At 43.5% G+C, this 14,210-nt stretch overlaps 1 protein-coding gene across 4 annotated transcripts in view; it reads left to right on the top strand.

Annotated features, from left to right (window-relative positions):
• Positions 1–14,210, top strand: part of rims2b (regulating synaptic membrane exocytosis 2b) — a 116,302-nt gene that overhangs the window by 14,411 nt on the left and 87,681 nt on the right. For all 4 annotated transcript variants that reach the window (XM_042076056.1, XM_042076057.1, XM_042076059.1 and 1 more), the window contains exons 3-4: positions 3,194–3,404; positions 8,262–8,440. In XM_042076056.1, coding sequence (XP_041931990.1) covers positions 3,194–3,404; positions 8,262–8,440 — 390 coding nt within the window. The remainder of the gene's footprint in view (positions 1–3,193; positions 3,405–8,261; positions 8,441–14,210) is intronic.

Consider the following 14,210-nt stretch of genomic DNA (forward strand, 5'->3'; position numbering starts at 1 on the left):
TCCTAAATGGTTCCATCACTCTCCCTTCTCTGCACACTTCCTGTCCTTTGCAGCCTGTATGGTCTCATCACTAACAGACCCCCAGAGTGCTTTTTCCAACGCATACTAGCGATCTCCATGCCCTTTTACTACTTGCTGATGATCCTTCCTCCATCTTGGACTGTTCTATCTCAACACCGCCACAGTGCTGCTGTCTTTTTTCTTCATGGAGTGAATGAACTAAGAATAGAATGGAATTGCATATACTGTAGGTTGTGCTCATTGAGAGAGAGCGAAAGAATGGAGAAAGAGAGAAAGAGAGAGAGAGAGAGAAGAGTAAGAAAGAGAAAGGGGTGGAAGAGGAGGATGAAGGAAAGGAGGAGAGCGTTTCTCCTGCGGTTTTGTTCGTGGCTTGACGTGGCTGTGCCTTGTTCGAACAGATGGAACCCCTTTAGTGGGATCACTGAGCTGGTAAATAACGTCCTGCAGCCGCAGCCCCAGTCGAAGTCTACCAGCGAGGAGGAACGCAAGTCGTAAGTATGGCGGAGAGGGGATGTGGTGGAGGCGCAGGGAACGTGCACCCTGGGCTGAAGCTGTCCATGGACACAGATCCCAGATCAGTTTCAGGACTTTGGTTTATGATGTGTAACAGCTGACCGCCAGTCAAACCTTATCTTAACATTAACAAGTATCAACCCTACTGTTACTACAAAACGATTCAATCTGGATGTAGGAAAGACTGCATAGAACTGACCTGGGATCAGTATACATGTCCAACCTCAGGCTCCACCGACTCCCAGCCTGAGAGTCAAACTCCTGACTCTTTTAGCGCTGTAGTCTACTGACCTAGTGACCTCAGATTCTTCCAAAAAAACAAGACTGTTTTGCCTTTTACTCACGATACTATGAATAGGTTTACTTCCAAATTCTTATCACTTTGATTTTTTGTGATAGTGTATCTGCAGATACTGTACTGTTGGTGCTGTACAGCCATAGCAGTTGTGTGTAGTGTTAGACTGTCTATCTGCTTTGTCACTCTGGTCAGTGTGATAGACTGTGTTCTACAGATACCAGGTCCCCCTTGTGGTTGGTTTTGTGTACTGTAGGTGTCGAGGAAACCCATGTGTGAGTGAGTAGTGCATAGGTGTGTGTATGTAGGTTGTGGCTTGTCACAAAGACATTCTCGGAGTGTTAGAGAGTAGATAGAGAGTAGTAGTTGTTAATAAGAAAGTGTCTGATCTTGTGCTATATTGGATACGGCCTATATTGGATACATATCTACATGATAGTTTATTCAAAGTAACTTGATAAGTTTGATTTAGTATCACAAAACGCCTTTTATAGGTATGTTGTTTATCATTTGACTATCCTTTTAAGGAGCTTGTCTGCAATATGCCTTTTTTACCAGGTCAACCCCATCTCCAATTGATTTAGGTGTTGCGTAAGTATTTGCCCAAGTTCACATTTTGTTTGTGTTGTAGCCTACTCTTTCTAGCGATGAGTCTGAGGAATTAGTCTTAGAAGCACCGTAGTGTTGTAGAGATCCTGCTGTTCTTTAATGTGGACATCTGCTAGACCATACTCCAATGTATCTGGTGATGGACTTCAGGGACACAGGGAGAAGGGTCCTCTACACCAAAGCTGTGCAAATGTGCTCACCTCTTAAAAGGATGACATAGGATATTAATGCAGAAAAACATCAGACATTTCTGACAGGATCAACATTGATTTTCTGGACTGAACAACCTGCAAGTGATGTAAAACAGGGTCTGCCCCCCCATATTTCATCCTTCCTGCATGGGTTTCAAAAACAATGAGAAATGCCCACTGGGATCAATGAGGTCCTGATGACCATGCAGTTCTTGGCAATAGCTATTGATTGAGAGGCCCTACCCACAACTACTATGTGCTGAAGATGTTAATAACAGATGTGTGCACTACCCACCAATCTTGTATGCTATATTAAATGTGCTAACACATTGCGGCCGTGGGCCCTACTATTAACATTGTCTAAAGAACATATTAAAAAGAGGACTAATCTTTTAGACTCCTCCATTTGTAGGACTACTAATTGTGATATCATCCAGATAAGGGAAGTACCATCATCATCATTGTATCGCCATTTGTAGATGTTCTGGAGACATACCACTTAATAACATACGTATCCTCCTGGGTACAGAAATGTATGATGCTGCAATATCGAAATGAATTGAAGTGTTTCACACATGATAACTAAGACAATGAGGATTGTCCTGTAGATTGCGTGCTTCTTTTGAGCTGATGAAAGATATTGTGAGGAAAAGAAAAACTGCTGTGATGTTCTATTTCTCTGGAGTGAGAATATGAATAGGTCACATCGCTGGCAGTCAGGTCTATTGTAGGATACGGTCCCCGAAAATAGTCAAACCGACTCTCTAAAATAACTAAAAAGGGATTCAGAGTTGTTCGAATATGCACAAAATGTAGACCTTCTTGTATTAAGTCAGGAGACAAAATGTAGACCTTCTTGTAGACCAAATGTAGACAAAATGTAGACCTTCTTGTATTAATTCAGGAGACAAAATGTAGACCTTCTTGTAGACCAAATGTAGACAAAATGTAGACCTTCTTGTAGACCAAATGTAGACCTTCTTGTAGACCAAATGTAGACAAAATGTAGACCTTGTATTAATTCAGGAGACAAAATGTAGACCTTCTTGTAGACCAAATGTAGACAAAATGTAGACCTTCTTGTAGACCAAATGTAGACAAAATGTAGACCTTCTTGTATTAATTCAGGAGACAAAATGTAGACCTTCTTGTAGACCAAATGTAGACAAAATGTAGACCTTCTTGTAGACCAAATGTAGACAAAATGTAGACCTTCTTGTATTAATTCAGGAGACAAAATGTAGACCTTCTTGTATTAATGAAAGAGACATCAGTAGGGTAGGACAGAGGCAATGCAAGTTTATTTCCATGTCTGAATGAATAACCACCAAAACATCACAACACAAGGTGCAGAACGAAAACATGATAGCTCTACGAAAGACAATAGTATTGATTCTTAAATAAGATCACTTTTTGGTGTGACTGCAATGCGGTAGTATGTGGAAAGTTAATTCATTTTCATTGACCAGTTTATACCAAGGGGGTCCCTCAATTAGCCCCATGTCACCTCTGCTAAACCCTCATGCTCGCTCCGTATCCCCCCCCCCCCCCCCCCCCCCCATAGGAAGTTGCACCAGCAGTTTGAGATGTACAAGGACCAGGTGAAGAAGATCGGGGAGGAGGCCAAATCCACGACGGAGCAGAAGAGTGACTCGCCCACCTGCGGCATCTGCCACAAAACCAAGTTCGCCGACGGCTGCGGCCACGTCTGTTCTTATTGCCAAACCAAGTTCTGCGCCCGCTGTGGAGGACGAGTGTCTCTGCGTTCCAACAAGGTACCCAGAACCCCAACTCCCCAATTCCCTTCTGCATGGCTGAGTCCCAGTGTCCACTGTTCAGAATCAGAGTCAGAGTAGGTTCACACATGCAAGGAATTTGGTTCCGACTGTTGGTGTTACTCTAGCAGTGCAGTTATGTAGACAGTAGACAGGGATGGACATACAGTAGATGTGTACATACAAATACATACTACACAATATCAAGAATATAAATATGCATTAATACATACATGCATGCACACTGACATAGATACACTTACAGTAGGCTATAAATACATCACACACAACATACACACAACATTCACTGCCAGAACCATTCCAAGTCTTGTTTGCACTTATGCCTATGAAGGTATGCTTGGAATGATAATTCAATTCAAAATGTTAATATGCACTGTATATAAGAAATTTTTTGAAATGACAAGCTATTGAGGTGTTTTATTAGTCAACTGAAAGATCAGCTGAAGGCATTAAAGAACCACAAGAGGGCGCTAGCATCCAGCTGCTGTGAGCTGCAGCCCTACAGTGCAGCAGTGCCGGCAGCTTTTGAGGAAGGGAAAGGAACACAGTGTATTCAGGAACTTGCCAGGCGTCTCTCAGCCAGGAAGTCAGGAAGTGCTTGCTAGGATGCTGGAGCAGCCGCCTAAAGACAAGTGGCCTCAATAGAATTAATCTATTACGTGTGTGTGCTGGTTATTAATGTGACTTATTAGAATTCTAGGTGGCTTGTTCAATGCTACACCTAAATGTATCTTGGACAGTCCTGCTGAATTATTCTTTTGCTTGGGATATTAGTTATATGATATGTAGTGTTGCATTAGTTCTCTCTGCCACTAGAGGCAGTATATATCAGGAAACGATTCATTATTGCAAAAGATGCCTTCCAAGTAAAAAGCAATATGTGTCACCACTAATGTCATGACTCTTTCCCCTTGTTTTGTCTCTATCTGAATGTCTTTTTGCTGCTGCTGTCTGTCTCTGTCTCCTGTGCTTATTCTGTCTGTCTTTTTCCATTTTACATGTTCTTTCTTCCTCTCTTCCTTTCCCTCTATTTCTCACTCTTTCTGCATCTATCCATTTCTCACACCCATCATCTCTGCTGCTGTCTTGCTTGCATGGACTTGCCACAGAAGGACAAAGTGGTTAGCAACCTCTTTTTCTACTCGTCTCATATCTAGTAGTCTAGTAGTCTTTTTTTATGATTTTAAGTTTGTTCTTTGTTAAAATAGAGCATCATCACCACCATCAGACTGAAACAGGATACCAGCTACACAGACTATGTCAGTGGTTAAACGTCAGCTGATGCGTCTTGATACGTGAACTCACTACGTTATTGCCTAAAGCGATGTGCTACGCCCCCGGAATCCGCTGTGTCAGGTGTCAATTCTGGAATGAGCTCATGTCTACTACAACCGCAAAGACACTCTAGACGATAGTGAACATTTCTAAAACCAAAAAAGAATGAATCAAAACAGAGATGAGACAATAGCAAATTCATAATCTGAGTAATGTACAGATATCCAGCCGCATTCGTGGTTTGTTTGTTTGTCTGTATGAATATGCAGATTAATGTGTAGGAGAACTTTACCTTTGGTCAATGGTTAATCAGTGACTAATCTGCAATTCAACCTCCATGAATAATTCAGAGGATGCATCACACACACAAACACATAGGACACATCTGTGAGATAAGGCAGGCGCTAGATTTTCTCATCCTCTCCAGATGTTCCAGATATCTTCAGTGCCTGCTGCCATGGGGGATTAAGTCCAAGTCCACTGGACCACAAGGGCAATGAGTTTGTTAATCAGGGACAGTGAAGGCACTTTTTACCTTTCATTTGACTGTCTACTGACTCATTAGTTGAGCCCCCCCCCCTCCCCTCACCACCACCATCCTCCGCTTGGCCTGATGTAAAGGCCGTCCCAGGATGCACCTGGAGGCGAGGGAGGGTTGGTTGCCGTGGCGATGGGGAGGACGGGGGCCAATGTGTCTGGTTGCGGTCTGAATGGCCCGTGGTGTCTGCTGGGAGCTTGGATTGGGTTGCCCCAGCAGTGCCGGGTGACCAGATTCTTTTTCAGCACTCAGCGGGTGACGTCATGGAGCACTCACACGCATCGGTCCCTCTCTCTCTCTCTCTCTCTCTCTCATCTGCCTAGGTCATCACGCATTCTCTCTCTCACTCATTCTCTCTCTCACGCACGCACACACACACACACACACACACACACACACACACACACACACACACACAGAGGTATATAGTTCTTGATCTTGATTATTGTGTTTCAGTACTTGAAACAACTATGCCAGATATTGAAAATGTAAGATCTAAAATGCAGATAAATATCAAACATTCAGTTTACCCACATGGTTGGGTAACAGCTGTCTTAATTCAGGTGCAATTTGGTGAAGACATGCTCCGAAATTACCTGTGCTATAAATAGATTTCCCCTCTCCGTAAGCCCTGTAGGGTACCAATTTTTTTTTTTGGCCTCGTCTGTGAAGGCTCTCGCTCTAGTCTCGTGTGCGTGTTTTTCTTTTTTTGCGCGTTGCTGCTGAACATTGTGGTGCCACTGGGGACGATCTGCATTCGTAATGAAGCGGATTCAGCCTTCGCTGCTTGATCCTAGCAGCATCCATAAATAATGTAGACATAACTAGAAACGGAATTCTGCTGAATGCATTCTGCCGTTCGCCCTACTTATTTTATGATATTTTTTCTTCTTTGGCAGCGAGTGCCGCATAAAAACGGACTTAGGATGTTCAGCCTTTCACCTTCAGAGTTGAGTGGAGTTCCTTATACATTTAGATTATTCACTGACGCATGAAGTCTGTTTTGATATGTAGTTGGGCGGGGGCAACATGGACCTTTCTATAAAAGCGAACGAAACAACGATATTGTCTTTTCTGGACTAGAACTGTTCGTGGCGCTGAAAGTGGATTTTCTTTGCGCACAATCGCCTCACTGTCCCTGCGCGGGCAGGATGACTGAGCCAACGATAATGGGTAGGAAATCTATCTTTCACTATGTTTATACAATATTTAGGGTAATAACAATGTCACAATTACAATTTAGCCTACATCATGCTACATCTGTCTCCTTATGCCTGTTCTCGGCAAGTTTCACCATCTCGTTCTTGCGAAACACTTTAGTTCAGGTGAGCTTTCTGTAGGTAATCAGGAAATAAATCCACTGCATAGCTCAGAATATCGTGATTTTGAGTGAATGTCTGTCTTTACATTATTTTCTTCTCTAACCTTTGTGACATATATTCAGTACATTTTTGATGTGATTTTTACCTTAGTGAAACAGCCTATTATTTATAATCTAAAACATTTGATCAACCATGCGTAGAGTAATTAAACCTCACGTGTAAATAAATCGAAGCAACCTGCTGTTATATGTTGGGAAAATGTCCATCGCGCGTTTTTGAAATTAAATATAGCCTGCATTCTCTAATTAAGACAACGGCGATGACAAGATTATGCATCGCAACGGTTAATGCGTTTCCGTATGGGGGCGCGCCGTTATCTCCGGCTCCCGGCTCTCTCCCCCGTGGCAGGCCCACTTTGAATTCAGGGAGGCTGAAGTGAAAGCTCAGCACTGAATGTAATAGCTGAAGGCTGCGTTCCGTCTGAGCAGAGCCATTTTTTCCAGAGCCATCAAAATAAAAAAGGACAAAACGTAAAGCTGCAAACTGAGACGTATGATCTCGAAATTTTGGACTAAACTTTTAAGTGGGGGAAGAGGATTGAATATTGAATAGAAAACCGGTGCACATGGAATCGCTGAAAAGGATCGAAATTGGTAAAGACTTTATTTTTAGCTTTATTTTTAGTATCATAGTGCTTGTGCTTTATTTCTGTTTCGAATAGAAACAGAAATCTGTGTGTATTTTGTGTGTATAGATGTTTGTGCTGGGAGAAAGAGAGAGCAATCTAATATATTAAGGATTCCTCCTCAATAAATCACTCTTTTGTAGAAAATAGAGGACTCTAAATAGGCCATGCGGTATGTACACATTTCTTGTCTGCTAAGATAGCAATAAAGAATTAATCACCACTAGTTTTTTGTAAAAAGCTCCCTCTCCCTTTCTCCCTCCACCTCTCCCCTCTTTCTCTTTTCTCTCTCTCTCTCTAGCTTTCTCTTTCCCTCTCTTCAGGCTGTCACTCATTCTTTCATACAATGGTGACTCAGCAACTCCTGCTCTCTCTCTCTCCTCTCTCTCTCTCTCTCTCTCTCTCTCTCTCCTCTCTGGCGCAAGGCCGTGGTTAGTGGCCTGTATTGATTTCGCTGTGCTCCTCACTCTCCTGTGTGCTGTTGAGGCTAGGGGCTCATTGCAGGAAAGTGCTTTAGTGCAGCCAGCTTCGTGGGACTCTGAATGCTCTCAGAAAAACACCCACTTACAGCACACAAACCCATGCAAAGACGTACAAACCCATCCACCCCTCTGCACACACACACACACACACACACACACAAATACAGAAGAGGCACATTCATGTACACACAGGAGCAACACTTTAACATGTGTAAACATACTTAAAGACACACCCATTGACCCCCCCCAACATACACACGATCATACAGATGCACACACACAACAGTAACTTTGCCTACAATTGCATAAAATAAAACAGCAAAACACACATGTGAGACCATTATAAGGCAATGATTCCTGCCACCTTCTAGTTCAGAAACTTAAGCTGAGCAGTTATCTGCTCTGGTGCATTCCTAATGTGAGAAACAGGAGAATGAGGAGTGAAGGGAAATGTTTCGTATTCCTGGCACAGCAACGCCAAAACCTGAGATGTTTCACCTAGTTTGTCTGTCTTGTTTTTTCCCTCGTTTGCAGGTGATGTGGGTATGCAACCTGTGCCGAAAACAACAAGAAATCCTCACAAAGTCCGGAGCCTGGTTCTACAGCGGCCAACAGCAAGGGGGTGCTGAGGGGCACCGGTTAGGACCTCAGGTCCGACTGGGTCCTGGAGGTTACAGTCCGGACTCGCTTAGGAACGGCTCATCCATCGACAGGTGCGTCGCTGTTACTTCCTGGCGCTGGTGCAGTGTGTTCATGTCTCTCTAAGTGACCTACTCTGCTGCTGGACGTAGATGACACCCATGCTCTTTTTGGGGGGATCAGGACCTCATATGGGCTGACTTGTGTCCTAAGTGACTGGCTGTACTGGGTTGGATGGGAATATGCCATGTGCTGTATGCCTTGGTCTCACCTGGCATGATGATATTTGGGTGATGGGTGGCAGTTTTTTTTTCTGAGATTTGAAGCGAAAACTAGCATCTAGCAGGCTTGGGGATTGGGACAACAACAGCAGCAGCAGCAGCAGTATCTCCTGGCCCACCACCACACTTCCACACCATCCTCCCCCACACACCCCACCTTCCCCTGTATCTTATTATTAATCATTAGGGCTGTTTTGTGTCTGGGCCACTAATGAGGTGAGGGCTGTTCTGATGTCCGCAGGCAAAGGCCCAGACCGGGACTCTGGCTTTGCAAGGCTTTGCAAAGTGTGTGTGTGTGTGTGTGTGTCAGAGTTCAAAAGCAGAGTGCTAAAAGTGATGGTGGTGATGATGGTGATGATGATGATGGTAATGACGACAATGATGATGATGATGATGATGATGATGATGATGATGAAGTGTGTGTATAGTGATGAGTAATGGGTGGGATGGGGGTTACATGAATGCTGTTGCTAGTGGTGCATAAACCAGTAGTCACTGTGGTGGTTTTACGCCAAGTCATGATGATATTGATATTGTTGATTATGATTGTGTTTATGATGACTGATGGTTGTTGGGAAGATTATGGTATTTTGGGGACTCTGGCACAGTCATGCGGATGTTGAAGATAGTGTAGGTGGTCATATCTGACAGATGGCTGGTGGAATATGGTGAATAGTGATTATGATAGTGATTTTAGTAATGATAATCATGACATTGGATTGCAGTGAAATTGAAGATGCTAATTAAAGTAGTACCCATGAATGACTGTCAATAAAAATAGATTTAAGTGCCACAAGACTTCATATTGATGATTATAATGATGAAGAATTCTGCTGAATGTATGCTCTGTGAAATTTGAGGTCATGATGATGATGGTGCTGATGGTGGTGTTGGCGCTGATGAAGATGATCCTATTCTTGTGTGATTCTAAATTAGATAGAAACTTTATCCAGACGTGTGGGCTGCTTATGATCTGTCTCACAGTTTATACAGTAGTGCTGTATAAAGGAGAGGTGAGAGGATTTGATAGTTATGGTTTCTAACTTTGTACAAAGCAAATGGGCTCTCTCAGGAGCCTGTAATCAGGGGGGCTATTAAGGCCGGATGAAGCAGACTGTTTTTGTGGTTGTTTATCGAGCATCACAATACCAGGAAAGGAAATGGTGGGATTGCCAAAGTGGTGGTGGGGAGTCATTTTATTATCTTTCATTTTTGCTGAATGTCAATGACACTAGAAATAGCACCCCTCTTTATGATCTGTGCTTGCCAAAGCACTGATGTGTATGAATTAGTCTGCTGTGTTTATTTTTAGGATAAAGTTAAAATACCATCAGTTCATTGAACTCTCGTTCCAGACTTTTCTTGCGGTGCATACTTAAGTAGGTAGCACAGAAAAAAAGAAAAAATAGCACTGTGTTTTTGGGTCTGTGGCAAGAGTTCAAACAAGACTACCAAATGCATAACCATTATCCTTTCGAGTGATGCCTCTTATTTGGGAGAGAGAAAAACTCTCTTTTTTGGATATTGATTTATTTATTGAAGGTAGACTCAGCCCCAAAGGCATTATGTTCTTCACGGAGAGACGCTCAGAAGATGAAAAATGTTCATGTGCGTCGGCAGATTGAAGAGGCTACCATTTAGTGCTGTCTTTTTTTCTGCCTGCTTTAATGGCATGGCTTTGTTTACTGGGCTCAGGGGTGATTTTTCCCTTTAAAAGGAAAAGATGGAAGGAAGGCAAAAAAGAGAGAAAAGGGAGAGATGCGGAGAGTGAGAGTGAGAGGGAGAAATGGAGTGGTGAGAGGAAGTGTCTGAGTGTTTGTGTGTGTGTGTGTGTGTGTGTGTGTGAGAGAGAGAGAGAGAGATGGAGAGGGAGAGAGAGACTAAGAGAGGTGAAGTGTGTGTGTGAGAGAGACCAACATGCACAAAAATACAAAGTGTGAGGCGGTGCAAAAAGGGTGGGAGGGGTAGAGAGAGAGAGAGAGAGAGAGAGAGACCCAGAAAATGAGAGAATAAGAGAGAAACAGACAGAGGAATTCACACACATGCACAGTGAGCATGAGAGAGGGACAGAGATAGAGACATGCATACAGACATACATCTACATGCAGACAGAGAGAGAGAGCGAGTTAGAAATTGAGAAAGTGAGAGATAGAGAGTTAGTGTAAGAGTGATAGAGAAAGAGCAGATAGAGAGAGAGATTGACATAGATACATGCAAAGTCCGTGCATAAGAGTGAAGGAGTCAGAGAGAGAGAGAGAGAGAGAGAGAGAGAGAGAGAGAGAGAGAGAGAGAGAGATGGACAGAGAGAGGGATAGGGGTGGGGAGAGCTGAGAGCTGAGCTTGCCACTTTAGCTGCAGCCCGTTGCTGCTGTAGCTTATTTGAACTTTCCTGATGGTGTCTTCCCTGAGGGCTCCCGTGGTTTTATAGTGCTCGTGGAAGAAAAGGAGTGAGAGAAGAAAAAACGAAACGGTAAAATGGGAGCGGGTAAAGCTTGTAGTCTACTGTACACCCTGCTGGGGTGATAGAGTAATACATTAATTTGAAAAATATGTATGCCAGTATGCATGAAATTATGTCTTATTGTGTTGTGAAGATTAAGGTAGGCTTATTGGAGACCTACAATTTTGCTGAATTCTAACCACAAGGTAGGTCTAAAGTGAATGATAAGCCATCTTAAGACAAATTATTATAATAACTAAGAACTTGTAGCTGGTGAAAATATTACCTGTTCTGAAAGTGCCTCCTAAACAAAGATATTCACTAAGGCAAACATAGTCATTAATACCTTGGAGAACCTGGAAGTGTCTTGAGATATTGTATAAGATTGAATAAGTAGAGTGGCAATACAAATTTATTCTTAAAGTCATAGCTGATATGATAACTCATTATGTTTAAGATTGAACAAATTGAGAAATAATGATGATGGTGGTGGAAGTTAATTAAAATAAAATTAGGAGCATACTTGGTCTGGAGGTGATATTGATAGCTATTTTGAATGACGCCTTATTACAACTGATATGTACCCATTTTTGTTTAATCTTTTGTTGAATTGTATCGTACTGTGCTTTTACCAAGTTGCTCAAAAAAGTTTTACGATGCGTAATGGAGCTGCTGGCTAGGCTATCGGTATGTTGCGCTTGCTGTGTGATAAATGATATACGCGGTCCTCACATATTGTATTTCACCCCCAAATCGTCCCAGTTCGGTCTCCTCCCACCCATTGTTTACTGGTCCTGCTTCGCAACACTGGTGTGTTGACAGTGTATGTAGGCCTTCTACTAATGCACATGCATGCAGGCAAAAGGGAATAGACCGCTCCACACATAGTTATTTTATGAAGAACATTTTATGCGTGACTAGAAGTGTGGTGAGTGTATCTATGCTGTGTTTTAGTACGTCTCTGACTGGCGGAGGAATAGGAGTTGTGCATGGAAGCAGTCTTCGGTGTAAGTGCCGAGGCGACCGGTAAATATGCGCCGCTACTTCTGCTCCTCTCTACCTCCCACGCCACGGGCAAACTGTCAGTCGGAAATTTGCTGGTCCTCCCGGGTCTCTTTCAAGTTTGGAGCATGAGGGAGACGTCTCCGACCAACCGTCGCTCCGTGAAGCACTTCCTCTGCCGAAATCGAAGAAAATATGGGACGTGATCGATGCATCAGCGCTGAATGTAGCCGGTGGATGTAGCGGTGTTCCGTAAGGGTGGTGGACTGTCGTTTCCTAAGAAAAGGACCATTACAGTGAGACGCACAGTGAGAGGGAGAGGGGCTTCGGGGAGAGCCAGAAAATGCAGTTCGAGACATTGCGACAGTTCTGTAGCTCTGTGTTATCTCATTTTAACGGAGCTTTCACACCCCCTCACAACATCCTGCAGCCCGAGCTGTTGGAGCAGGCGCTGAACATCGGGTGAGTGGCATCCGAAAAGGGACCTAGATGTAACTCTAGTCTTCCCTGCTAGCCATATGCCGTGACAGCTATCGTGCAACGGTGCGTTAAAAGTGTGGAGATCTGGATATGTGTTGCCTATCCTAAACATTTGACATCCTAACACTGCATATGCTGTTTAAGGCGTTTTAATTATAAGATCCTTATTACACCGAAAGAGGATGCATGACAAGGAGAGCTCCTTTACTGCATCCTAAAAGATAGTAAGCACGTCCCACCCGCATAGGTAGGAAACTAACCTCTTCCTCACCGTAACAGATTATGTAAGCAACCAACATTTTTGTGCTGGATCCTATGGTTAGCTACAGGGAAGATAAAAGGTGCATATATAGGAAATGCGTTTTCTCTTTAAGCTTTACTCCCTTTAGCCACTATTTCGAGACACAGTTGATGTATTTTTAAAGATCTTTACATCACCAGTACTGGGACATAGCCTACTTGGGCTATAGAAATGGTAAGGGTACCACCCTGGCCCTTGTTGTAGCTATGACTGTGACATCCATATGCTCACTGTCTTTCAGAACATCTTCTTTCACAACAACTTCTACTACATAATTTGTGTCAGTAATAGTCTGTAGTATGTTCATTTATGACTCCGATGTTTGACTGGTTTTAATATGGTAAAAAAACAATTGTGTGTGTGTGTGTGTGTGTGTGTGTGCGCGCGCGAGCATGCTGTATATAAGTGTGTTTGAGGAGGGAAAATATGTGTGAGAGTGTTTGTGTGTTTGAGGGAGAGTGAGAGAGATGGATTAGGAAGCGGGAGGGGTCGAACAGTGGCCAAACAGCAAAAGTACAGGAGCACATTTCTCTAATGCCTACACTCAGTCATTTGCCAACTCAACAGAATTTGGAGGCCAGACTGCAACCGAATCCAGACCTGGACCTGAATGCTCCCTAAAGCAATTATCCAGGTGCCTTGGTTGGGGAGGGAGTGTGCGAGTGTGTGTGTGTGTGTGTGTGTGTGTGTGTGTGTGTGTGTGTGTATGTGTCTGTGTGTGTGTGTGTGTGTGTGGGAAGGAGGGGTGTTCTTGATACAGTCTTGGTGCCTATTTAACTCTAACATATCTGCACTACAGTTCTATCTACAGTAACTGTGATATTCATGGAGATGTTTTAGCATTGTAGGATAATGGCCATGGCGTATGGTTAAAGAGGGAGGAACACTGGACCATCCACAAATCAATATGCCTCTGTCAAAACAGGAGATGGCACAGCATCGGAGCTGTCTAACGCCGTATGCTTTGGAGTGACAAATGAACTGTCTTGGGAGAGTTTGCTGTGTATTTGTGTGTGTGTGTGTGTGTGTGTGTGTGTGTATGTGTGCGTTTGAGTGTGTGTGCTTGTGTGTGTGTGTGTGTGTTTTGCCAGTTCTTCTCATGTATTTGTGCGCATGCATGTGTGTGTGTGTGTGTTTGTCACTTCTCGGCTGTCAGCACTTCAGTTTAGCGCGTCTTTCCCTCGGCTGGCCATGTAGAAACACTCCAGATGTTTCAGACCTACACAAATGCGTTTGCTGTGCGTCTTCCCCACCACCAAGCCCAAGCTTGCACCAACACAGCAGAAGCCTGGTGCTGGACTCTCCACCGCAGGCAGAAAAAAAAGCATAGTGGGGCCTGG

This window comes from Alosa sapidissima, chromosome 21, assembly GCF_018492685.1.
Source record: "Alosa sapidissima isolate fAloSap1 chromosome 21, fAloSap1.pri, whole genome shotgun sequence".
NCBI classification, from domain to species: domain Eukaryota; kingdom Metazoa; phylum Chordata; class Actinopteri; order Clupeiformes; family Clupeidae; genus Alosa; species Alosa sapidissima.